The sequence below is a fragment of the Myiozetetes cayanensis genome, unplaced genomic scaffold, assembly GCF_022539395.1.
Source record: "Myiozetetes cayanensis isolate MyiCay16 unplaced genomic scaffold, myiCay2020 scf23, whole genome shotgun sequence".
In the NCBI taxonomy this organism is placed as follows: domain Eukaryota; kingdom Metazoa; phylum Chordata; class Aves; order Passeriformes; family Tyrannidae; genus Myiozetetes; species Myiozetetes cayanensis.
The window spans coordinates 7,688,758-7,716,443 of record NW_026087445.1 but is presented as its reverse complement, the minus strand read 5'-3'; the positions used below and the strand labels follow the sequence as shown (position 1 = coordinate 7,716,443).

Genomic DNA, 27,686 nt, shown 5'->3' with positions numbered 1-27,686 from the left:
CAGGGTTAATTCCATCTCAAAGATAAACTGAGAGAGCTGAGGGCATTACAGCTTTGTGGGGATTCAGTAGGAACCCACAGGTCTGAGATCAGCTGAAAGCAAATCAGACCAAGAGAGTTGTTGAGAAGTGGCTGAGGACGCCAGGCACCAACTGCTGGGAGCTGAGCCTGAGACCTCCCAAACAAGGACAAAATTCAGGTGATGCTCTTCTGGAAATCAGCCACACCCAGACATTTTTAATTGGGCAGCAAAAATTAAAGTGTATCCTGTATCAGCCTTTTTAATTTGTTTTCTTTTTTTTTTAAGAAAAGACCTGAGGCTAATTCTTCATAGAAAAACTATTGAGCCCAGCAGCTTACAGGGATGAATCAGGAGCATTTCTGCAAATTCAAATGACAAATCCATGGGCAAAAGTATTTCCCTCTCCTTTTAACACCTGTTGTTTCAAAGAGTGTTGAAAAAGAACTGTTTTAATCCATTTACAAGTTCAACAGTAAAATTAGAAATTTAGAAACAGGTGCCTGTTCTGGACAGGACTCGACCTGCCAGGGAAGGTCAGTGTTTCACACTCGACTCACATTGTCTCTCCTGCAAGTTTTTGAGCTCCAAGTGAATGTTCATTACAGTCTCTGGAAATTGGAGGAGTGCAGAAGGAAGGGAAAACTCCCAAAGGCAAGAGCCAAGAGCAGAACCCACAAATCCTAAAAACAAGCTCTGTCCTGGATGTTAAGAGAGGAGTCGCAGGGAAGCTGAGCTTGAGGAGGAAGCTGAGTGTCTTTGGGACCACAATGTGGAACCAGATGCTGCTGCCCAAAAAAACATCCCCAGACCTGTGAGACACTTACATATTCATCCTGGTTGGGGTCCTGGGACTGGGGGGAGTCGGGGATGGCGGTGTCACAGTCGGGGCTGTAGTGTTCACAGTAATCCAGGGCCGCTCGGGGGTCCGCCACGATCAGGAGCTGCTGGATGTCACCCTGCAGGGAAGGGAGGGCAGAGGGTCAGGGAATGGATGGTGCACATGGAGCCACCAGCACGATGCTGCAGTCACAGGCATGAGCAACACCAAGAAATCAAAAGCAAAACACTTGGCAGAGTCACCTCCCTGACACGGGCACGTCCCCTGAGGTGAGCCAGGTGATACCCCTCCGTGTCCAGGGCTGGGTTAAGAAGGCACTTATCTCTGGTTTAAGAAACTACTTATCTCTGGCTGCTCCATGAGGTGTGAAGCTGCTGTGCTTCATCCCCGGTCCCAAATGCACCTCCCCAAAAGATAAGCACATCTGCAGAGGGGTCACCCTCATGCCTTACAGCACGACAGCACCCTCCAGCCCTGGGTAATGTGGGTGCTGGGGGAAAAAGAAGAGAAAAGGGCTCTACACACCCCAAATCAGCTGGGGGCAATAAAAAACAACTCCTTTCCACCTGGTCCTGTGCGGGTGGAGTCCTACAGGACTCCAGAGTTGCCCTGTCCTGTCCAAAAAACTGTTTATCGGCCTCAAAGCTTCTCTGTTTGTCCCCCACCATCAGGTGGTCTCATTAAAGACATCACCCCCCCACTTCTACATCTTGCCTCACCTCGATTTTCCACCTGCAACAGTGTGGCAGACACAGAAAGAGGTAAGGAATGCATCTGATAATCCAAGAAAAGAGCCAAGAGCGAGGGGTGTTGCAGTGGCTTATTAAAAACCAGGTGCAGAGGGAGCTCATTAGGCACACAGGCTGGTTAATGGGGCGCTCGCTGCAGACAGAATGAAGCTCCTGCTACAGCCTGAAGGTCAGAGCAGAAATTGCTCTGTATTTTCCTGAAGAACCACCACACTGCTTAACCATAACACCAAAACCCCGTTTATTCAGACAGTTACATAAGACTTTACTACTTGGATGGTTAGAGTTGATATTTAATTAGGGGGAGAAAAATTTCTTGTTTAATAATAGAAAAACATGGCTAAAGCACCAGGGGAAAAAGCAGGAGCATTACAGCAAAACTGGGAGGATGATTTGGGGATGTAATAGGAAGCAGAAGCTCCACATGGAGCCTGGCCAGATTGGCAAACATCCCCATGGAAAACCAAAGGCTATTTTTGAAATGATGGACCAAGTCTGCCTTGGCCTGCATGGCCCAGCCATGGGTGGGTGTCTCTGAGTCTTGGGGAGCTCAGCCTGCCATGAACCTGGACCACTGATTTCACTAAAGAAGGTGCTGTTCACATTTTGGCAGAGACCCACTGGGAAAGAAGGTTGCAAGGGCCGTGTGGACCTGGCCACAGCCTGCCTGACTCTGAGGGAAAGGAGCAGCTTACAGCAGTATGAAGCTTCCCTCCCCAAATTCCAGGTCATCACACCCCTCTCTGCAGAAATTCTCTGTAACATCTGGGCACCTTTCAGATGCTACACAAGTAACCCTAAAATTGAGGATGGGTTTAAGCTTATTAGTCATTGTTTCCAGTGAATAACCTTTAGAAAATTAGCAGAAATGTCTGCAAAGTGGATTTTCAATTTTCCATTTTAAGGAAGAGTAACAATCTTTCCTTCCCTTCCCCCTTTTCCTTTTTTTATTATTTTTTTTTTTTAAATTCATACATCAGTTCTGTCATTAACGCTCTGGCTTTTTCTTTTTCAATGTAACCACCAAAAAATGGACATGGAGTATTAGAAAAACAGAAAATGCCAGGTTTTTGTCTTGTAGAACACTTCCCATTTCCAACCAGCTCTGGCCACCACCTGCCAGTGGGACCCACATGGGGAACTTGGCCATGGTGTGACTACAGGACATCACCCAGCCCTGAGCAGGGACTGGAAGGAGCTGGGGGTGTCATGGGGCTCCTCACACCAAATATCACCATCCCTGGTCTTCAAAGGCAGTTCAGAGCAACAAAACAGGCTGTTCCTTTGGAGTTCCCTCCAGCAGGGAATGCCCAACCTGGCCAAGGGTTTTTGTTTCAAGTGGATGATGTGAAGACCCTTCCAGCTGCTATTTCTGCACATGGAACCTCAGTCACCTCTCACTGACACCCAAGTTAAGCCATTTCTGCCCTTCCCTCACTCAGATGGTTAAAGCTCCCCATTTTCCACAGGATGATGGGAAGTGTCTGGCATTGTTGGGATAAGCTGAAATAAAGCAGCCACAAAGCAGAACTGGTACTTGTCTGCAAGAGGCAAGGAAGGCTGAAAAAGCTTTTTCTTCCTGATAAGGCTGGATTTACACCTCAAGGAGAGCTGATAGTGTGCATCATATAAGTGACCAGGACTATAACTGTGTTTCCTCAAGGAGCAGATAAAGCAAGGAAAGGCATGTTGCCTAAACACAGTGCAAAAGGTTAAGCACAAGAGAGTCTGTTAAAGCTGAGTTTGCTTTTAGTCTCAGTTGATGGCAGTTCCTGGGGAGAAATCCTGGCTTGATTCCCTGCAGGAGCTGAGCATCCTCTGGCTCTGATGGCCCAAGGCATTGGCAGTGCCTTTGAGTACATGGAAAAAAACAACCTGCAAGTCCCACGAGCCACAGGCTCCAGTCTGGAGGCCAGGGCAGAAACCCCAAACTCACTCAACACACCAAAGGACAGTGTTGGCCCAGCAGTTGCTGATGAGTGAGCAGGGAAGGACGAACAGGGGAAGCTTCCTGCTCGTTTTGGGTCAAGAACCTGAGAGAATCGGTGCGTAACTGAATAAATTTGGAATGCAGAGAGTGCCAGGAAAAAGCATGAGCCGCATCAGACAGCACCTTCAGAGCTCACCACGCTTCACGAGCATCATTCCACATGGCCACTACTTTCCCATTTCCTTTTCAAACCCAATCAATCACCCTGCCCAAAGTTCATCCTTCTCTCGTTGTTCCAGCGGCAGCTTGAAAATCAAGGAAAAACTGAGGGACCCAATTTTGGGGCAATGAGAGCCCCAGGGAGCATCCAAACTCCAGCACAGTGACATGGGTTGAGCAGCTCAGTGGTGGGGGAAGGAGGAGAGCTCAGGGGGTCGCCAGACCATTCATCTTTGTTTCATTAACAGCAAGTGCACAGCACTGGTGGATACCCCGTGTTAACACTTGTAAAAAGCAGACAGGAGTAAAAACCTTGTTAGCAAGATTCCCAGTCAATTGACCTCATCCCTCGGCGCAAAACAATAAAATGGGCTAATTTAGCCCCGCAATAAAAAGCCCCACTATCTGAACTTCACAAAAGATGCACAAAGCTGTGCTGTCAAGAGCCCCATTTCTTTGATTTAAAAAGCCGCCCCGCACTGGAGCGAGCCGTGCTGGGAGGGTCGCGAGCCCTTTGTGTCCTCTCGAGTGTGGTGCCGCTAATAAATTGCACCAGGAGCTCCCTGCCCCGGCCCAGGCTGACAAAGGGGCAGCCAGCCCCGCTCCCCTTCCTCGCTCAAGTGCCTGTTTGTTTCCCCTGTTATGGTTACACAAACCACCCAAAGCCTGTCTCCTTCCCATGTCAGCATCAGCTTTTTTTCAGCGGCGATAACGAAGGTACCATTAATTCACACACACAGAGCGCTGGCGGGTTTTCCAGGGAGCCTTTGTAAGAGAGAGAACTTACAACTGCCATCAATAAAGCAATTTAAAGAACTTTACCAGCCAAATCATTTTAAGATTTGTTTTCAAGCAAAGAGGGATCTAAGTCAGGAGGCAGGTTATTAAAACTCTGGTGTTGCTTTGAAGGGGAAGCACAGTGTCCCTCACCCTCAGCCACACACACAAGACAGTGGGTGAAGTTCTCTCTTGGCACATGAATGAGTTGGCACAAGTTCTCTCTTGGGCATATCTGGGCACTCAGGGCTCAAGAAAGTCCTCCAGTAACTGGGATAGTTTGTAGCATTGTGATGGTTTTGGTCTAGTGCAGTTGTGGCCCCTGCCCCTCCTCTGTCAGCACAGTAAGACCCCAAAAGTCAGAGAGGTAGGATAAGTGCTCAGAGCACCTCTGAGCATCATCCTAGAGTGCCTTGTTTGAACTCAGCTGCTCCAGAAAAGAAGCCAAGCTGCAGCAAAGGGGTCAGACAAAGCCTCATCATCCCCACCAGTCCCTGTACCTGTGTACAAACCACAGCTGTGCTTTGCTGGTTTGACAAAACATTTCAAGTGGAGAATAAAAAAGGTCGATTGTTTTGGGGTTTTTTTTACCTGAAAATAACCACTATTTCATCCATCAGAAGAGCTAGCTTTTAAAAAAGGGGGATAAATCACATTTCGACCTTTATTCCTAGAGATTCTTGTGAAGAGGAAGAGGCAGGACAGCACTTTTATGAAAATGATTGTGAACTGTGAGGCTTTTATTTGCTCCACCAAACAGATGTAAGTGCTGACTGTCAGGACCAGTAAGAATCTGTCTGACATTTATGGTAAAGCCATTTGTGCCTGATGACTCATTTGCTTTATGGATTAAGTTCCATCAAGCCAGTTTAATTCAACTCCCCAGCCAGCTCCCAGACAAGACTGGAAAAGCTCTTTCTGGAGCATTTTTTAACACTTATTCTATATGCGTGCAAAAAATGTCACATCGCTTCCAATGACATCAACTTCAGTAACTTGGAGAAATCGTTGTGGTTCAACAAAAAAAAACCTCAAAAAACAGCTGGCCTGGATAATCAGAGTGACTTCATCTGGCATTGGCAGCAGCTCCATAAATACTGGGATTCTTCCGGGCTCCCACTGCAATGCACTGATAATTAACTGGACTGTTGGTTTAGTGCATTGCTCAAAAGTCTGAGAGACAGCATCCCTAAGAATAAAGGCAGCTTGGTGTGCTTTTCTAAGCTCCTGCATTTAAATTGGACAAACACAGGCCTGGGATCTACAACTGTATCAAAAAAATCTACAAGATTGTTGGAAGTAACTGAGATATTGCTGAGTTTTATTTTAACAAACTCACTGGTTCCATAAACCCAAACCCAGGCTGAAGAGTGGCAGAGGTTCAACGCAGCTCTGTGATGAAGTGAAAGCTCAGAGAGCTTCCAGAAATCCTAATCTGTCTCAGAGACAGCCTGCCAGCCCTCAGATCTTCCACTTGATAGAACCAGTCATAAGCACTTGCCCAGAGATGCTCATTGCTATGGACACAGCAGCTGCCCTGCTCCAGAGCTCCAAGCAGGTTGGAGTAAAGTGGTGTTGGACATGTCAGGGAAGAAGGCAAACAGTGAGAGACCCAGAACTCACTGTGCTCCCAGTTCTGTCACAGTGAGACCCCAAAAGTCAGAGGTACTTCACGTGCTCAGAGCATCTCTGCATCCTTTGCTGTACTGGCATCATCCCAGAATCCCTCATTAAGACACAGCTGCTCCAGAAAAAGAAGCCCAACTGCAGCACTGGGGTCAAATGAAGCCTCATTGTGTCTGCCAGTCCCTGTGCCTGCACCCTGAGCCCCTCTGGCTGTCCAGCCACAAACAGGAATGATAGTTTTGCACTACAAAATGAGAAGGCAATTGTTCAAAGTCTGGCTAAATAACGAAAAAAAAGGTTTGAGTTAGCTGCAGTCATGAGTCAGCTACAAATACTGGGTGGTTTGGGTAAGTCCAGCTGGATGTTTTTGTCCCTGTCCCACACAGAGGGGCTGCGGGATCAGCCGGGGCCAGCTTTGCTGTGAGGCCTCTGCTATTTCCCCTCCTGGGCTCCAGTTACCACAAGAACAGCTCCTGCTGGCTTTTGGCACTCAGAGAGGAGCCTCTTCTGAGCCTTCTTTAGCAAAAACAGGTTTAATTAAGCAGAACAGCGATACAAGTTTCACTAGAACTAAATATGGCTTCAAAGAAAAACACTCTCGAGTGAGGGCTGACAAAAGTTTCTCTTTCCCATGGATCTCCATCTGGGCACCCCACGAAACCCCCTCTCACAACACATCAGCCCAGTCCTGCATCCCCACCCCCGGATCAGCCATCAGCATTTCTGATATTAGACTTGCAGAACACACAGTAATTATTTGGACAACACACAAGCCTCTTTCCCTGACCACAGCAACAAGAAGTAAATAAGCCCTTTGGCTCAGTGGTAATTAACCTCCCCAGTAATTTTTCAACCTTTTTATTTTACAATCCCAGGGAGGAACCCAATTGCCTATCAAATGAGAATCCACTAAATCATTGCTAGTCCCAGCTGCTGGATTTGAAGGAGTGAGGCAGGGAAGTGCTGTCCCCTCCTCTTCCTCTTCCCTGAACCCTGGGAATCTCCAAGCTGTTCCCAACACCCAGCCCTGCTCCAACAGATGAAAACAGAGTTGGCCAACACCACATCATGCTTCCTCCATCCATAACTGCTGGATCCCTGGGTCAGCACCCTCATGGCTGTTTCTTAAAACTAAGAGGCTTTTTGGAGCAAAGGGCTGCATTTCCTCTGTGCTTGCAGAGACCACAGCATGCTGTAGGTCTGTCTGTGTGATATCACAACACAATTGTGGAGCAGTTTAGCAAGGACTCCTTATTGGAAGGGAAGGACAGGCAATTCCCTGAGAGGAGAACAAAAGCCAGATGGCTTTGCTAATTCTGGAAAGCTCTCCTGAAGGAGCTGTCGATCTGCCAATACCCAAATACCAGTCAAGGACTCAAGTCATTAGCAGAGCAGAAGACACCAGCACAGGGTTTATTTCCAGGTGTCCACTTCCCACCCAGCCCTGATAACCACACTGTAAATAACCCCCTGCCCTAATGCAAACATTGCCCAGCAGCAGCCACGGCCACCGGCACGACACGGAGCACCCTCTGCGCTCACCGGAGCAAAAGTGAAGCCAGAGCTTGTGCCCAAGTCCTTCTTTGTTTGTGAACACAGAGCTAATTCCCAGAGACAACATACACAGTATTCCCCAGCAGTATGGACTATTTACATGGCAGGGCTTTACAGGATCCAGCCACTGCTCCAGCTTCCCAGCCCCAACGGGTGAGAGGTCTTCTTGCCTTTCCGAGTGGCTGAGTTTGTCAAACCCATTAATCATGGCTGAATTCTTCCTGCCACTTTCCCTGGAATCCTCACCAAATCCTGACAGCCCAGAGCCCCTTTGCTCTCTCTCCAGTCCCTTGTAACAGCTCTAAAGCCACCCCTTCTTCAACCCTCCCCTACCCTGCTCCACTTCATGTCACATCCTGCCCTGAGAGCTTCTCGTGCAGGGACCAGCAATGCCACAAAGAGAACAGAGAAGGGACAGGATGCAAAAGCCTGACCAAGCTCAAATGGACATTTAATGATGGGGCAAGAGCCCAAGCCAACTCCAAATTCCCCACACATTCTCCCTGCCCCAGCTCCCCATCCCTTCACTGCCAACATTGATTCATCCCCAGGCACTTCGCCTAATTGAAGCCTCCATCCTTTCAGAAGGCACATCTAATCACCAGTTTAAAGATCCCCAAAAGCTCTGGGGCTGCTTTATGCTTTGAGATAATTGTATTTCACCTTACTCAACCTTGGCCCTGCCAGACTGAGGGGCTGCAGTGCTCGGATGAAGCATCACACACACATCACAGAGGCTTACCCTGTGTCTCCCACTGTGATCCATAAATGAGCATTGCTTCCAGTGGGCAATCCATCTTTCCTAGCTCAGCGCCAGTGCCTAGACCTTGGAGGACAGTTTTTGTTCAAGAACTTACCAAATGAGTGGAAAAACCCAGCTAAGGCAAATTAGCAACCTGCCATTTAATTAAGATCCAGCAACTTCGGGGACACAGGGCAGAGAGACAAACAATCCTTAAGACAGAGGCAGCTCAGAAAGCAGGTGGTGTTGGCAGAAGCACAGAAAGCATCAAACCTACAAACTATTTACTGCAAGGCCAGCCTGGCAATGCATTTCTCCAGGGGTTTTGCTTCCAAGCTGAAAAAGGCACTGTGGGAAGAGCAGCTCTGCCCCATGCAGTCCCTCCAGCGTGGCATGGATGGGGTAGTGCCAGGTTGCATCAGAGCCATGGGTGCTGGGGGATTTTCTCCAGAAAATTGGAAAATTTAAGCTAAGGAAAGAAAAAAAAAAACCACAAAACCCAGGAAAAACTGGACTGTGGTTTAAGTCTCCTGTCCTTACAACGAGGAGCATCCCAGGTCAGGCAGTGTTCCTCACACCCACATACCCCGGGATGTGTCCAGCTTCCCCTTGACTCATGTCTGGAGCTGCAAAGCCCCAGACACGGGCTGTGTGCTCCACTGCAGAGCAAATACTTCCAATATCTGCTGCAGCTCATTACACCAGGGAGCAGGACCCACCCAGGAGGAGAAATGACTCCTCAGCTTCTGTTTATTCCCACGTCTCCGTGCAGGCAGCCTGACATCAGCCACTCTGAGCATGGTGGCATCATCATCATCATCATCATCACACACTGGAGTCCTTTGAAACAAAATATTTGCAAGCTCTGATTTTCCCTTCCACTTCAAGCTCCCTGCTCACCCAGGTCCCTCTGTCCAGAACCACTGCTGTCCATGGATTTGTCTGCATTCCTCCTCTTTTGAGCGAGCACAAACACCACAACCTCTTCTATGGGACAGAAAGGTATGGCCAGGGCAAAGCAGCCAAAAATTTGGGACTGCAAGAAAGGGAAGAGGCAGCCAAGGTGCCTTAAAAAAACAAAGCAAATAGAAAGACCTGCTGAAAACACCCAGAGACAGATATCCTTAAATCAACAACCACCGTGCTCAGACACTCTGCTGGCTATTTTTATACATTTGTGTCTGTTAAACAAATCACAAACTATCTATGAGGATTTTTGGGTGCAAAACAATCAGTTATGGACATGAAAAGCAGGATGGGGCTGAATGGCTTCCCCTGCTCCGTGGCCCCAGCCTGGAAGGACAGACAGACTGGGAGAGGGGCTGCACAGACTGGTGTGACAAAAGGCTGCTTTATATTCACTCCTCCTCTATAGCCTGGCCAAGCACTGTGGTAACACAGGCAAAAATAATATGAGAGGTTTCTGCAGCTATTTTGCAAAGAGGGGAAAAATAATAGCACTGTTCAGGTTTTTAAAGGGAAAAAAAAAAAAAAGAAAGAAAGAAAAGAAGAACCCCCTGACAGTCCCACCTCTCTCTACCCCAATAAAGAGAGAACATTACTCTCAAATTTCATTTGCCTATTGTAAGGCAAGTCTTTATATTTGCAAAATGAGTATTTTTAAACTTTTGCTTTTAATTGTGTGTTCTGAGCAGATGGTCTGAACCCCCCCCAGCAGATTAGAAACATATGTGAAGAACAAGGAATCTGAACCACAGGTTTTTATTAAACTGCATGACTTTTAGTTCAAATTTCATCACACTGAAGTAAATATTTTTCTCTCTAAAGTAGCAGCTGCATGGTAGGTTATCCATAAGAGATGGTTTATATATGTACACATGCACACATGTAGCTGCCTGTACCTGCAGCTGATAAACATTATAGATGTTCATCATGTGAGGATGAAGAATTGTTGGCCAGGGCTTGGAGCAACCTGGTCTAGAGGAAAGTGTCTCTGTCCATGACAGGGGTTTGGAACCAGATGATCATCCAGGTCCCTTCCAACCCAAACCATTCTGTGATTCTATGAAGAATTGCATCACCTACAGGAGGGACCACCCTCAGCTGACAATCTTCTCTTGAGAAACCCTTTACAGATCTCCTGCAGTGACACTTTCCCCAGGAACAGGAAATGGGACAGGAGCTGCTTGGCTCGCTGGGACTGAACCACCAGAGGTTCTCACAGCCACAGGATGGAAGCTTTGCAATGGATCTCTCTAGAACATGCTGCTATAACCAGGCTTGACTGGGAGGAATAACTCCTCTGCTGGCTTACCTATGAGTTGCTGGCTGGCCAGAGGTGTCCCTTCTATTTCAGGAGAAAATTATTTAAAAAAATAAAAATAAAATAAAAAAAAAAAATAAAAAAACCTGACTGCAGAGAACCCTTCCAAGGTGACTCAGTTTTTTTTGGCTGCTCCAAAACTCCCATGAACGTGGTAAATAGTCTGACTTTCTTTTCCCCTCTCTGGTTTTGACTGAAAAGTAGGAAACTCAATTCTGAGAAGAGCTGGAATGAGAGAAAAGCAGGTTGAGACTCTGCAGGCAGGGCCAGCTTGGCAGGAGGACTTGGCACACTCACACCAGCTCCCAGGGAATGTGTGAGATGTTCAGGTCAGACTTGGTGTAGGTCCTTAGCAGACCTGCTCTGTGGATGATCCTGTGTGGGATCTTAACTGTGACCTCCAGTCAGAACCAGTTCTTGCATTTATTTTTTTTTTTTGCCAGCACAAGGAATTGCATCTGACTCTGCAGGGAGAGGAAATATTTGGAGAAGAGCCGTTGTAGGGCATGTGCCAGAGGGAAACACCTTCACCAGAGGAACAACACAACTCTGTGATTACAACTGCTGGTACCTAAATATTCACCCCATGCATACCAGCAACCACACTGAGAGTTATTTAACTTGAAGGTTTAAGTTAACACATGAGGTAGCATTCTCCTCTAACGAATTCATTAGGACAGCAATGCACTTTTTTGGCTGGTTTCCCCCCAAAAGCAAGCCCTGTGTGATCCCTTCGTGCAGCTGCAGGTGTGCCCGTCTATCCCAATAACTCTTCAATCTGAGACCTGATTTCAATCACTTCTGACAGAGGAAAAAGGCTCAAGATAATTAAAGTGCTATAAATGTCATGGAAACAGACAGCTCAGTAAAATCCATCATCCAAGTGCATTGTCTGGGGAGGCTCAGCAGTGAGTTCACATCCCAGCACACACAGGCATGCACGGAACTCATCTCTTTAATGTTCCTACCATAAGCTGAAGCAACCACGAGACACAAATTAGAAGGAATCTAGACCTGACTAATCTCAGAGCATCTCTGAGATTCCCAATTCCCGCAGAGACTGCAAAAAGACGAAGCTGAAACGCCACAAAATAAGCAGGTTTCCTTGCATCCCTGCCCAGACATGGAAAACACCCTCCTCTCCTCAATTTTCCTGACACAAGAAGAATGGAGAAGGAAAGTGAGCAGCTCCAGGTCTCAGCTAAGCCAGCTCCCCTGGGAGCTCCCAGAGGAATTTCAAGGGACACAGCAGAGCCCAGGGGTTGGTTGATACCTGCCATCAGGTGCTGGCCATGCTCAGAGTGGCACTGCCACCCAGGCAACCTCAGACAAGCCCTTACCCAAGGACAGTGGCCAATCCACCTACACAACACACTTGTAATTGCTACTGGCTCTTCAAACACACCAGGATCAAACCCTTGGAGCTATTTTTTTTTCCCCTCTATGACCACACAGCAGCCCATCCCTCTGTGATTTCTGCCTTCAAACTCCTCATTTGGTAGCTTAAAATCAGCATTTGTGTCATGCTCCACACAAATTACAGCCTTGAGCCCTAAGAATAGAGGCCCCACAATCACCATGTGCTGTGTTGTCACTGCTTTTACATCTAGACCTTTATGGAGTAATCACCAAACAGCTGGGTTTTTTTTTCCTCCCCCTCCAGATTATAAATGCTTAGTGGAAATCTATAGGGTAACTTTGAAAGGAATGCTTTAAAATTATGCTCAGAACTTGTACCACCCAGTTCACAGGTATTTGTTTTCAATTGATGCACCCACCATCTGTTTACAATATTAATACCACCCGCTGAGAGTGACTTCAGAGCACCAGATTACTCAAAAACCCAAAATCTATCCCTCACATATCTCTCCAGAATTCAAACATGGTTTTTTTTTTGCCCTTTCTTTGAGTAATTCTCTATTCCAGAGCGTTCACAAAACCACCAGTGTGAATAAACCCCCCAGCAGCAGTTTTTCCAGCAGTTCTCCCCAGTTGTTTTCCAATAGGAGCTGATTTGGCTCAGGTACCTTCACACGGTGTGGTTTTGTTCCCTAATTGAAGCATCAAGTCAGATTATGCTTCTGAAACCTCACAAGCGGCAAATTAGACTATTCACAAAAAAATTCTCTTTATACTTGCTCAGAAAGTTGGCTTCCCTGGATATGCTTAAGCAGGGTGGCTCAGGAGGCACCTGGAAATAGGATTTTGCAATTCAGATGGTCGAGAAAAGAAATTTTCCATGCAAGGACAAGGCAATGGGACAACGTGACACGGTGGTGCTGTCCCTGAGAACCATCCCCAGTGTCCTGTGTGCCAGCAAGGCTCAGACCCATGGACAGCATCCCACAGAACTCATTCAGACCCTCTGGGAAGCTGCATTAACTCATGGCATGCACACTGTGGGAGGCATTTACATAAAGGGGGGATAGGGTCAGCCTGACCTTCAGTGTCCAGCATGGAAATTAAAAAGGGAAAGAAAAAAATCCCACAAAAGCCCAGCCCAGGCCTCTGAGAAATGAATGGGGCAAAATGAATGGATGTCATTGTCTGTCCTGCTCTGCCAGCCCTTTAACTAGCAGTTAATAATGCTGAGAGAGTGAGAAGATGAACCCATAAGCAATTTTGAAATAATCCCCTCATTTTGCATCCCGTGTATTCCGAATAACGCTGCCTTTCTGCAGCACACACTCAATACCCTGCGCTCCATAGGACATGCTCAAAAAACATATTTTCTCCCTTTTCCTCGCTGCATTCATTAGGAATCCCTGGAAGAAACCCAAGGCCCCATTTCCCCCTGTCCTCCACTGCTCTCTGAGCACCAGGTAGCCCAGCACAGCCTGGCTGTGTCCAACCATTGCCACCACTCTCGGGGTCCCAGTTGCCACCTCCTGAAGGGCATCCCCACTGCAGCAGGGCCTGAGCAGCCCCACAGCCTGCCTGGTGTCCCCATCCACAGTCCAGGGACCAGCTCTGGGCAGTGCCCTGTCATCCAGGCTACCTTTTCCAGGGGAAACAAGGAAATTGCAGTTTTCCTTGGAGCGGCGATGCAGAGTGGAGGGGAATATTCAGCCTCCAAAAACTCCACGTAATCCCAAATTAGAGCCTGCAAGGCTGCCAAAGGCAGCCCAGCCTTCCCTTTTCTCCTTGTGGTCATGCAGACCTGACCACATACTCAAATTCCCTATTTTCTTTGCCATTCCACTCAGTGCTGCGTTTCTCCCCATCCAACCTCACCTCCTGATGTCACCAAGGGCCCATCACGCCGTTCCAAGTTCCCCCTCTCCCTCCAAATCAAATAATCCCCTAATAACCGAGCGAAAGGGCTGGCTGTTTTTCCCCTCCAGGAGTTATTTTTCAATGACATAGGTGTGAACCATGAAGGGATAAGTTTAAAACCCGATTCTCCCTCCTCACAAGCCGAGGCCCAGCACATCACACCGTCGCTCCCTCGCGCCGAACGACGCCGTTTCCCGGCTCCGGTTTCATATTGATTTATTCCCCTTTCCTACGTGGAAAATTAGGAACCAGATCAGCTCCTGCTGGCTGTGCCGCCCATGTGAAGATGGATACGCCAGTGGGTTGTAAGGGGGACTCTCTCACAGCGGAAAATATGTAGTAAAGCAGAGCTCTTGGCTTGAGTTGCTGCTGGAGCTGCGCTGAGCCCGAGTGGAGGCAGTTGCTCAGTTTTTAACCAGCCCTGTGTAAATGGGGTCACGGTGTCTGCCTGGGAGGTGTTGGTCCCACTGACCCAGAGAGCTCTGGGCTTCATTCCCATCCTTGGCTACAAGGGAGAGGGAGATGCAAAGCAAAAAGAGAGGGTCTGGGGAAAGTGGTGAACAGGAGACTGGAGGGGCAGCTGGTCTTTGTACAGAAAAGGAGGTGATGGGAAGGAAATCCTACTAAAGATCATAGAATGGCTTGGGTTGGAAAGCACCTTAAAGCTCATCCTATTCTACCCCCCTCCCACGGACTGGGTTGCCTTCCACTGGCCCAGGTTGCTCCAAGCCCCTTCCCATCTGGCCTTGGACACTTCCAGGGATAGGGCAGCTACAGCTTCTCTGGGCAGCCTGTGCCAGGGCCTCCCCACCCTCACAGGGAAGAATTTCTTCCTAATATCTAATCTAAACTCATTCTCTCTCAGTTTGAAGCCATTCCCTCTTGTCCTGTCATTCCAAGCCCTTGTCACAAGTCTCTCTCCACCTTTCTTGTTGGCTCCCTTGAGGTACTGGGAGGACCCAGTTAGGTCACCCCAAAACCTTCTCTCTCTTCTCAAGGAAGAACAACCCCAGTTCTCTCAGCCTTTCCTCACAAGGGAGGTTCTCCATGTCTCTAGCACTGAGGAACTTAAAAACTTGCTTTTACTCCATTTTTCTTTCCACAGCCAAATTATTCTGGAAGCAGAGCTGCCGCTTTCTCGGCCCCACAGACAGGATTTCCACCCCCCCACCCCCAACTGCCACAACCCCAAGATCCACCCTGAGGTTTCCTCCTCAGCCCTCCACACCGAGGTGGCTCAGGATCAAGGGGTTTGTGTGCACAGAGGTTTTTCATCACGGCTCGGAATGTTTTCTGCCCCAGGAGGGGAACACAGGATCCGGGTTTCATGGATTAAAGGGAATGGGGGGAAAATAGACCTGGCTGCCAAAGTTATCTCAGGATATAAGTGGGATTACATGCTTGGGTGTGGGGATATCTGCTGACACACTCAGAATTTAACTTAACACCAAATTTTGGTTGGAAAAGCATTTTCCTGCATTTGGCTGGCGACAATCACCAAGCCATGGAACACCGAGCAGGACACATCTGGTGGGACCACCCGAGAAGGAGCTTTTGTGCAGGTTCCTATTGCTAATTCCCACCACTTCTGGAAATTTGGCTGCTCAGGAAAGAGCTGAAAATGGAAAGCTGAGCTAGTGTGCAACACCTCTCGTCCATACATCTTTCTCCCTCTTCCTCCAGGAAACTACAATGTGGCCTTTGATGATGTTTTCATACTCCAGTTTTTTTCAATTACGTTTCAATAGTGCTAATTGTCCATGAAAAATTAATTGGGCTTTATTTATTCCTGCAAGAGAATCTCCATGCAGCATCTGCCATCTCAAATGCAGCATTCAAAACAAATCTTGCCTTGGAGTTGGACTTTGATGATCCTTTGATGGATCCCCTTCCGACTCAGGGTATTCTGTGATTTTTTTTAAAGCACAAAATCTGTGTAGTTCCATCACAAAGCTAATTTGGCACTACCCAAACTTTTCATCCCAAGAAAGGGAGCTGGGTTTGAACACCCTACAGCCTGAAGAGCAGATGTGAAGTTCAGCCCAGAAATATGGTTTTCCATTAAGGAACAGGAATGGATGCAGCCAGAGGTAGCTGAGCATCACAGCTCAGCTTTCACTACTCTGAGCAGCAGGGCTGGAAGAGGGTAAACACAATTTAGAGATAAATTTGCTTATGCAAGGCATCAAAGCCTCAGGAAAACCTTGCTATGTTTGCAGACATTCCAGAGCAGAGAACAGTGCACAAAAGTAATATTCAGCACCAATTCTCTCATCTCCCCACACATTTCACTTCAGTGGCCAAAGCACTGTTTGTTCAAGCAGGTTTGACCTCCTGAACCCCAGCCAGCGTGTGGCTACGTGTGCGGAACAATGAGCCCACGGTTAGGAGACTTTTTTCCGTGTTCTTGCAGGGAATAGAAAACACACATCCACACAAACACACCAGCCCCATCCAATCTTCTGCACAACTCATTAGGAATACCCTCTTCCAGCTCCCATCCCCAGGGTGATGTATTTATTGTGAACATACACATGCGATCCCGCTCGGCTCTGTCGGAGCGAGGAGCACACCTGCACACTGGGGATGTCTGGAGCGGGTTAGGATTTTCCTCTGGGTTTTGGCAGCCAGCCCAGACTGCCTCAAAAAAAGAAAAGAAAAAGAAGGAAAAAAAAAAAAAAGACCTCACCATGTGTGAGGAACGTGTGTTTCATTTGTTCGTACCTAAGCGACGAGGGAATGGGTTGAGCACAAAGTCAACTGAGAGGTTTCTAGGTTTGGATGGTCTTTCCTCTGCAGGGTTTAGCCTGCCCTTGCTGCAGGGAGAGGTTGTGTGAATAAAAACTTTGCTCAGAGAAGTGCAGACTGCAAACTGTGCAAACAATAGAAACAAAGACCTAAATTTCAGAGAAACATCAAGCTTGAGCACCACCGGGTCAACAAGGACACAAACCCACCTCCCTGCATGACCAGCTTTACAGAGCTTGGTGCTCACCATCGTCTTCCTCACACTCCCATGAGTTTAGCTCACATGAGCCTTTAATTCCTATCACTGCAACAATGCCAATCAATCAAGCTGTTTGTGTATAGAAGGGGATTTTTTCCTTATTCACAGGCTTCTGTTCCAGAAATTCACTTTTATGCAAATAAGGCTAATTGGTGAGTCACCTCCCACATAGAACAAGGTTCCCAAATTAGCAGGGAAGGGGAAACATGCCCTGATTTGGGCTGGGGACACACTATCATGCTCTGCTCTCAGTAAGCTCTTTTCCATGTTGAACAGCCATGCTGCCAATAAAGTTCAGATGGAAACTTCTCCCCAGGAGCATGAGGATTTGGCTTTTCCTCCATGCTCAAGCTGAGGAGAGTCATCTTTCCCAAATGCTTTCATTTGCCCTCCCTTTAGTGCCTTTCCAAGACACACCAAGTCCCTTTGTGGTGCCTTTTCTGCTCCTGAAGCCTCGTCCTTCTCCCTGCAGACATCCCCGTCCACAGCAGCACTGCAAACCTTGGCATGATGTCACCAGAGAGGAGTAGGTTTCCAGCATTACATCACCCTGTCTGGGCTCAGCAATCAGCCTCCTGCTCCTCAGAGTTTCCATGGAAGAAACTGAGCCCCCTCCTCCTTCCTCCCTCTGTCCAAGGCAGGGGAAAGCGAAGTACAGATGAAGCCATCAGCTGGAAGAGTAATGACCCTACACCTGAGAGCATCCATCACCTCTAACGAGCCTGCCTGGGCCTCTGCCTGCCAGCACTTAAACACAGAGCTCTGCCAGGTGAATGTCAGGAACAGCCAGACACAGCCCTGCTCCCCAAACCCCACAGTCCCTGTGGTGGATGGAAATTGCTTTGAGGGATGGGCTTTGCCTTCCAGAGCTCACTCAGTTTTCCTCATTAGGATGTTCAGCTGATTACCCCACTCTGCAGGAGGTACCCAAGACCTGGGAAAGTTGGGAAAAAAACCTGCCTGACCCCTCCATGCCATGGCCCAAGACAGCAGGGCTCAGCATCCCTCCCCATATGGCAGTTACCCCCTGGTTTTCCCTCAGTGTCATTGCCCAAGCCCTCCAAAATGGAAAACACTCCTCCAAACTAACTTGCCTGCAGGGGGTCCCTGGTAAGGCAGGCTCCAAACTGCCTATTTGAACCATAATAATAAAAAGAAATAACTGTTGATTTTCCCCTTTGGTGGCTGCTGTAGTCGTGGCACATCACAGCTGCTGTGACCCATCCTTCACCAGCCACTCACAGAGAGCATTAATTCTGGATTTTCATGACTCTTAAGTTCCCCATATCCTCAGCATTCACCATGTTTTGCTCACAAAACTGTGAGGAGAGACATCTCTACCAGAAACTGCTCTTGGTTGGATACTTTCTCCCATGCAGAGCGAAGTGTCAATTAAAAAGCCCTTACAATGACATCAAACGGACTGAATTCCTTTTCTAGGCAGACAATCCACACCAGCACCGAGGTCAGGGTGGGCAGCCAAGCACACACAGCTATTCCACATTGCCAGGCTTCCTGGGATTCTGCTGTCTCCCCATCTCCAGAATCCTTTTATCTCCTCGGCTGGACACAGGAAATATGAAGTGATTTGGGTAACCACAGCTTTCACTGTCACCACCTCAGGCGAGGTCAGGAGGAAATAAGGACCATAAGGGGGTAAGAGACACCCACTGCCTCAAAGGTAACTCTCAACAGCAGCATCCTGAGGCAAAACCTGAGTGGGATCGTGGAATCCCAGACTGGTTGGGGCTGGAAGGGACCTTAAAGCTCATCTCATTCCACCCCCATGCCACGGGTAGAGACACCTTCCACCAGAGCAGGGTCCTCCTGGAAGGACTGGGCTTTAGTTCTGGGCAGACTCTGAGAAGCTGTAAGACCCTGCAGCTTCCTCAGCTGAGATTTAACTTGGCAATATTAAAAGATAAATGATGGACTGAATGACTGCTAAACATCGATAAAAGCACTTTTATGATCTGTTTGAACAATAAAGTGCTTTGTAAGCCATCAGAGGCCTGGAGGCATTTGATACCAGCAAACTGCACTAATTATCCACGCAGGCCAAGGCAGTTAGTTTCTTTTACAGTTTATGGAATTTACCACTAACAAAAACAAAAAACAACCAACAAAAACCAAACAAACCAACCAAACATTAAAAAAAAAGTTAGAAACATTAAATAGGTGTATTTTGTAATCATGACTAATAAGGCTCCATCATTACAGGCAACCCTGACCCAGTCACCAAGCTTGACTGCAGGCCAGATGGCTAAACCCCAATTACCCAGCAAATCTAAATGAAAAACAAGAGTTTCACCAAAGTGTATGCAAACAATTCAGCTGATGTTTCCACCCCAGCTCTCACTTTTCCTTGCTGGCACCTGACAGCTACAGGTCAGATAAAACAGTGCCAGTTTAGGGTTGAAATGAAACCACCTGAAGCACAGCAGAACTTTTACAAGCTGCTTTGCAATTCCTATTCTGGAGCAGGTCCTGCCCCTCCCTCGATGCAGACACGCTGATAAAACCAGATGACGTCCCTGGGCACCCGTGTAAGACGATGCTGTGTCTGAGGCGTCGCCAGCTGGGGCCAAACATCACGTTTGGGTTTTGATTAGACTGACTGCACGGCCTGGACTCTGGCACAAACCCCTCACCATTAATTGCAAACCCATCCAGAGGAATAATCTTCAATAACTGCGGACATTTTCTAGGCGGATTTGCTCTGCTGGAAGAGCAGAGTGCTGTGATTTAATCCATATGTCTCAAGTGCACCATTTTTTGCTTAAAGAGGATCCTTTGGAAAAAAAACCCAACAACAAAACCCACCAAAAACCAACAAAATCACAAGAAATGACGAGAAAACCAGCAAGCAAATGGAGAATTATTAGGAGACTGGGGAAAGCTACAGACATCTTCAATAAAGAACCCTAACTGCTGGCTCAGGACGTTTTATTTTCCATCATCTCACACCACGGTATATGCTGGTGGTGTAAAACATCGACTCTTTGCACTCCCTGAAAGACTCCACAGCAGAAGAGGTGAAATCAGATTTGGCAGGGCCAGGAAAGCAGGCAGCCAGCACTGTAAATTAGCTTCTTTCAGCAGTCTGCCAAGGTAGGGAAAACAAACGGGAACGTGTATCCCTGCTGCATCCCGACTGAGAAATCCAGGTTAGCAAAAAACCCCGAATTTTTAAAAATGCTTTCTGAAGGTTAAAAACTTAATAAACCTGAGCTTTGCCCAGTTCCTCCCTGACCCTCTGGGCTAAGCCCAGACCTTGCAGAGCACGATGGGTCCAGTGCTGAGCTCATGAAAAGCCTCACTGAGCTCAGTGGAGCTGTTCCAATGCCTTTGGTTTAAAGATCATGCAATCTTTTAGGGTGAAAAGACCTCCAAGATCATCAAGTCCAGCCTTTGACCAACTCCCAGGTGCCTTGTCAACTAGACCAGAGCCCTGAGTGCCACGTCCAGCTGTTTCTTAAACACTTCCTGGGATAGTGACTCCACCACCTGCCTGGGTAGCCCTTCCAATGCCTGACCATCCTTTCCTTGAAGAAATTGTTCCTGAATTGGGAACCTTCTTGCTTCTCCTGTGAATAAATAAATGACTGTTCCCTCATGCCTTCCCACTGCTGTTTATGTTTGCACAAGACCCTCCTGCCAACAGGAACAGCAAAAGGAGTCAGGCATGGATTCAGACCTGAGGCTCCCACGTTTGCCCCCTGTGAGCTGAGAAAGTCTGTGACTTAAGTTACCACCAATTGGGCTTTCTGCAAGTTCGTTGCACCAGCAGCACATCACCCCTCCTAGCAGGGAGAGAGTAGATGGAGTAGGTATCTTCCTAGAGTAGACAGAGGATGTTTGACATCTTAACAGCAGATCTGCCTCTAAGAAGAGACTCCTAAACTTCTCCACTTTTACCAAAAAATACCCATAAAATGCACCTGTGTGTATAGGAACCTATTTTCATTTCCACACCTTTCACTAAAGCAGAAGCTGCTGACCTAATCTCGGAGGTGCCTGAGAAAAATAACTTACTGAAACTTTAAAAGTAAGAGCACTTTGCAGAGATGAAAACACTACAGCCAAGAGCATGGGAAGGGAAGGAGAAAGCCCTGACGATAGTGAAATGAAATCTGGGATTATCAACCACGCTGATAATTGTTTTTTAAGTGTAAACAAGGCAGAAGATGAAAAGAGAGTTTGGCATTTCAACCTAAGAGCAACAGAGCACCTGAACGGCCCCAATGTCTCTGCTGAGAGTGCATTGATGCTTCTATTCTGCTTTGTCTTGTTGTGCCTTGAAACACTCAACAGCCCTAAGAGCTCCTCTGGCTCCCTGCCCGGCCTTTCTGGCTCTCCCCGGCACAAATTGCTTTTCCCTCCATTTCTGATGTCTTGATTTCACTCATGGTCATCAAAAAACAAAAAAAAACACCAAAAAAAAAACACCAAAAAACCCCAAGAAAACCAAACAAAAAAAAAACAAACAAACAAAAAAAACCCCAAAACCAAACCAAACCAAAACAAAACACAAAGGAGGAAGGAAAATAAAAAGCAGAATCCTTTCAGCATCATCCAACACCCCCCACAGTGTGCCACAGCTCATCTCAGGACAGGCTCTGGCACAAGGGACAGCAAATACTTTGCCAGCCCCTCGTGGTTTTGCAGCCTTGGCAGAACAGTGTCCACAGGTGTCCCAGACCCTCTCCTTTTGCACCTTGTTTGGCAGGATCAGAGGAAAGCACTTGGTTTTACAGCACCAACCAGACCAATGAGACATGGTTATGGTGCTCAGCTGGACAAAATAAACTCCTCTTGTCTCCCTAGAGGAGCCAAGAGAGAAGGACATAAACCTTAGAAAGCAATATACTCATGCTCCAAGCTCTTCCACTTATGGGGAAACTCATTTCATCTACTCCAGACACCACTGCAAACCAAAGCTATTTCCAGAGTTACCAGTTACCTTGTGGGACAATCCTACAAAATTTTTAACTGGTGAACCAAGGATAATTTGCATCAAATGTACTCACTTGTTACTGGGGTGTCATCAGCATGTTTGACAAAACCTACTCATGTTTTTACCAATGCCCCCAGCACAATTTAGTGATGCCAGCTGTAGCTCTGGAGGGGGTGTGCAGTACTTTTGTCAGCACACAATAGCCTCCTCCTGGCAGATCAGAAGAAAAAATGGGATATCCAGCAGAAATATGACATAGCAAAGTCTGAACAAACTTCATTTTGCTCACCAGCCCATCAGCGAAATGCTGGTCAGGAGTAACACTGAGCTGTAAAACAAGGCTGGGCTATTCACTGCCGCAGAAACCAAACTTCTTACATGAGATGCTTCCAAACACCATCACAAAGGGGTTAAATTCACCTAATCCAGGCCAGAAATGGTAAAATTTACCTGCCACAGCTGTTGTGCAGCAATTCCTATGCATAAAGATCCTCCATCTGTGGGTTATGGGATTTCTCTGGTCCCTGCTTTGACACAAGGACTGAACCACAGCCCCAGTGACTCTCCTAAGCCAGGATCTGAACTTGGTTTCAACCCACACCTGCTAAACCAGAGTAACCTTAGCCCAGAGCCAGCTGAACTGTTCCTCCAGCAGAGCATCTTGGCCAAGGAAGGGATCAACACTTCCAGTTTGTTATCCACACAAGAACTGCTGGGATCCTGCACAGAAAGGTGACTCCTGCAATAGAGCCCAGGCACTGAACAGGCAGATCCTGAGGAGTGGCAGAAATGGGGCCGTCACATCACCGGGATGTTTTGGAAACTCTCCCTGGGTTTCAGGCAGAAGATGCTTTGCTTTCTGGGAAAGGGACTTTCCCAAGCTTCATCCTCCCTCTATTCCCACACTAAACCACCAGGACTGTGCTAGGACTTGGTTTGTAATTTATACTTTTCAAAAAGCACATCAGAAGAAGCACTTCATCCCTCTAAAGCTGAGGTACATTCACATGTCTTCTGACTCCCTCCCAGTGCTGCTGTAGCCAGGGAACACCTCTCACAGCAGCCTGCAAGCAGGGGGAAAGTGTTTATCCCACACCACGGGCTATTTCTTTTCTCCTTCCCTCTCCCACTGCAAAAAGCCCTTTGCTGTCTCACAAGAGCATCCCCTCACTCCCAGCTTGAGGCCAGACACCACTTCCCAACCCCGGAGCGAGAGCCTGTCCTGACATTTGTAAACTCCCCTTTTGAACAACGACTCAGCACAAAACTTAACTTGTACAACCTGGGCTCCGGGCTTGGCCCCTTTTCAAACCTCCCTGACACTCCCCCCCACCCCTGGTGGACAGAGACCCACACAGCCTCCCAGCTAATTGAATTTTAATGAGAGGAAGTCATTTTTCCACTGGAAGAATGTTGTGCTGGAGAAATATTTTGAAACTCCTTCTAACCTTTCCTGCCAGGTTTTTTTTTCTGCAGCAGAGTATGAGTGAGGAAGTTCCCAGCCCCGCCATTCGATTGTGCTGCTCCCCTCACAACCCCAGGCAGACCTGGAGCTTAAATAATTGCAACTTTCAAAACAAAAAGCTTTTGGGGGTTGGTTTGATTTCAGTTCTGACAAGAATAACATGAATTCCCACTAGTTAAAGCTCTTGTGCTGAGACACAGCCAATCCCAGGCCTCCACAATTTTGTCTTCCGCCCCACTCCCACCTAACTGGGTTATTTTAATTCCCAGCAAAAGTGACAAATACATAAGAGCCATGGATGCAGAAAACACTGGGGAACATCTTGTTAGATTAGGTTTGCAGAGCAGTTGCCTGCAGGACAGCAGCAGCTTCATCTCATCATTCTGCACGAGTTCCAGAAGTTATCAGCTTTCCAGGAATACATAAATTTACCAGTTTACACCCATTTTCCATTGTTGTGAGCCACAGTTTTCCCTGTACAGTTTCTGCTTAGTCTTGCAGAAAGAAGAAAGGAGGAGCCAAAGGAAATGGAGTTGCTGAGATATGAAGGAAATTGGGTTATAGTCCACTGCCTTCAGAAAACCCATTACACTGGGTTTAAAGCTGCTGTTATCTTGAATAGGGTGGGATGTGGGTGACAAAAAAAGAGAATAAATACCAGGACTAGAGGGGCTTTTATGTACAAGTTGTATAATATCAGTACATATAAGACAGAGGAGAAAAGTATTTTCTGATTGTGCAGTTCTCAATAAATGCCTGCAAGATCTTGTAGCTGCACCTCATACCCAGAACAGGGAACAGCTCCAGTGGAGGAAACACTCCATTCTATCCCCCATCCCGAGGCTGAGGAGGTTTCACAGCCCCTCTGAGCTTATACCCTGAAATGAGACTTTTTCAGCATTGGGAGCCCTGGCCAACCCCATAGAAAGGTCTAAGAGAGGTGCTGGGAGAGCACTGCCACCTATAAACACGTGTTCCCATCTTGGCAGAGCAATCAGCTTGTCCTAAATCCAGGTGAGCCCTAAAAGCCCCCTGGGAGCACCTCAAGCTTCAGAGGCATTTATGGAAAAGGTTCTACTTTACAGCACGAAGGGAGTCTGAAGAGCAGGTTTCTCATCCGCTCTGGATGTGCTTCCAAGTTCTTTAAGTGGATCTAGTAGATCCCTGGATCCATCAGCTCTCCCCACAAGAGCTCAGCACTCCATATGACAGCTCCCCTCAGAGCACAGCATCCAGTGCAGCTGCTGAAATATCTGACAGAACGTCCAGTGCTTGCGAAAGACGCCCCAGTGCCCACTAAACCCAGCTTTTACTTTCCATTTTAATTGTTAAACTTCCCAGGGAGCGTCCCTTAATTTAATACCGTTTAGAGATTCAGCTCTAACTCTGTAACTGGGATTTTGGCAGTGCTGCTCAGTCCATGCATTCTTGCTCTGTTTACAGCAGCCCAGCTCCCAGATGTTGGTAATATTAAAACAGGCTGGAAATTTCCTTCCAAGTGACAGCAAAATGCAGGCAGGAGCTGGCTTTGCTATGGCTCTAATTATCCATGGGTAGGAGATACTCCCTATCCCTCAGCTGGGCTGGGGGGAGGCCCGGGAGATACAGCTCTTCCCCCACATAAATTCAGTAAAAGTAAGGAGATAGAGATCAATGGGTCTTGGTTTACACTCCACTGCACTGGAGCTGATTTCAGGGAACAGTTTTAGCTTGCAAGAAAGAGCAGGAACAAGAATCTCATCCACATGGAGGTCTCAGAAGTGCAGCAGAGCGCAGAAGTCGAGATTGCCAGAGAAATGCATACATTAAACTAGTTGCTGAACTATGGGAAAAACTTCTACCATATGTACCTTGTCTATAAATAATCCTCTATCTCTTTGCTTAAATCAGAGGAGCTCATGGGAACTTTCCACCCATCAGGATTTTGAAAGCAGTCGCTGTGTGGGAGGTGACAGGGCTGCCAAACAAGCTGTCAAGGAGAGTCCCCTTTTGTCATGGTGCAAGAAACCAAGAATCCATGGCCAATGCATGGAAAAAAAGAGCAAATTCCTACAGCCTCAGAGTGAACTGTGACTTGCAGGGGAGCTGCTTTCCTCAGCCTTTGTTTGCTGCCTCTGCAGCTCTATCTAAATCTTAACAGGGATGAACAAAAACCTGGTGAGCCCTTCCCATGTTATACGTGCCAAGAGCTACAGATCTACAAAATCCCAGGGCAGAGATGATCTAGAATTCCAGCAAAGGCATGAAACCAGAGGAGCTCACTCCACCAGGTCATCTGGCTCCCAATTTAATCGTTACTACAAGCGGCGTTTACTCAGTCAAAATAAAAACTTAAAATAAAAATTACATACAGCACTGTTCTGCCATGTGAAAACCCAATGCAAGTTGCAAAACTGGACTATAAACATCTCAACATCCAGAACCCAGCTCATCACCTCTGTGGAACAACCCCAGAGCTGCTCCTTGCCACGACTCACCTCAAAGACTTCCTCATCCAATATCCTTGTTCCAAATACGATGATGCCATTGACGTCAATGATGGGATGGTCACTTCTGTCCAGGAACTTGGTTATCTTCTTTTTACAGTCCAAAATCAAGGTGACATTTTTCTTCTGCACACTGAGAGCTATTCTGTGCCACCTGCAAGAACACAGCCCACAAATGTGTTAAACAGGAACCTTGGGCTTTCTAGAACAAACTAATGATTGTGTAACAATGAATTTTCATAAACTGATGTCCTGCAATTCCTCGAAATTCTCCTTGGGCAGCTAAAGATTTCATTTGAAATACAAAGGCTTATTGAGAAGAGGCCATTCACTTTTCATCCCTCCAAGACAGGTAAGAGAAAGCCAGTTCTGGCTTCAACAAGAGGCAGAGATAAAAACCACACAATGACTCCCTGGTTATCCCCATTTTCCACCCTCCTTATGTCCTGAAAAGGTCTCAGTGGGGATTTTGCAAGACAAACTTGATTTCTTAAAGCCCTTTGCAGCAAAATCCATGCTCCTGTCCCCATCAGTGTCAGACTCTGGCACTGACTAGTCATTCACACTTCTTATATATGTAATATTTATTCACCAAAGACCAAAATTAAACACTGGGACATTTGGCAGCAGTCAGAGGTGTGTATATACATTTATACAGGCATGACTCCTATTTCACAAAACGTTCAACATGCTGGTATTGATATAAACAATGAACTGTTTTTCCTTTGTGCACAAAATTTCACTTACTTGCCATCTGCAAGGTTAATGCCTCTAAAGAGAGGATAGTCTTCTGGGCCTGGCTTTCCTGTATGGTCTTCATACAGGAATACAGGAGATCTACCCAACTCCACACCAATTTGCTGGATCCCTTGCTCATTGTAAATTGAGATCAAGAAGGACTGACCTCCTTTCTTCGCTTTTACAGTGGTTAGAATGGAGAAGTCCTCTGGGAATGGGGAAGCTGGAGTGGAAAAGCAAAGAGGTTAGTCAGGTTTCCTTGAAAATGAATCCCTACAGAAACAGTCCTGCTGTCTAAATAACCCCTGGGAAGACCTCTGGTTTCTCTCTCCACATGTGTGCACACCAGCAACCTTAAAAACTCACATGGGGCCAGGTGAAATTTGCCTTTCACCCAAAACTTGTTGAGATACAGGGTTGGGAGGGGCTGAATCTCAAAATGGGTTGGACCAGCAAAGCCAGTGTAGAGCAGTGTCCCTAAGGGACACCTAACTCCTCCTCAGTGTGCTCCTAACCTTTCCTTAATGTGCTCTAGAGCTTTTTAGGAGACAAGGCAAAACTTTGTTTCACGTATCTTAAGGTCTGCAAAAGGGATTTTGAACCAGGGAGGGGATGAGGAACATGGCAGTGGGGAATTCTTCCAACCACAGCAAAGTTAGAGAGTTCAAATGAGCTCAACCTCTCCTCTTCTGCCTGGGAGTTGCTTTAACTTTTATGGACCACCAGTGTCTTAAATGCATTTATCTGCCTAGCACAGGGCAGTGGAGGAGGCAGGAGAAGGCTGGGCTGCATCAGAATCAGCCCTGAGAGGACACCGAGGGGGAGAACTGAGGATGCCTACAGAGACAAACACAGTTAATATCCCTCACCTTGGTTAAATAATATTTGGAAAGTAGCGTTCTGCAGAGAGGACTCACAGTCAGTAATTAAATGCCAGGATTATAGCCTGATTTCCCCCCAGGACAAAGACCCAGATATTTGGCAAATGCAGCATCTGATTTTTGTGCCTCCCATAGG

The 27,686-nt window shown here is 47.2% G+C and overlaps 1 protein-coding gene across 2 annotated transcripts in view; it reads right to left on the bottom strand.

Annotated features, from left to right (window-relative positions):
* Positions 1-27,686, bottom strand: part of COL5A1 (collagen type V alpha 1 chain) — a 139,654-nt gene that overhangs the window by 76,840 nt on the left and 35,128 nt on the right. For both annotated transcript variants that reach the window (XM_050320012.1, XM_050320013.1), the window contains exons 3-5: positions 26,679-26,892; positions 25,923-26,085; positions 846-977 (exon numbers count right to left, since the gene is read on the bottom strand). In XM_050320012.1, coding sequence (XP_050175969.1) covers positions 846-977; positions 25,923-26,085; positions 26,679-26,892 — 509 coding nt within the window. The remainder of the gene's footprint in view (positions 1-845; positions 978-25,922; positions 26,086-26,678; positions 26,893-27,686) is intronic.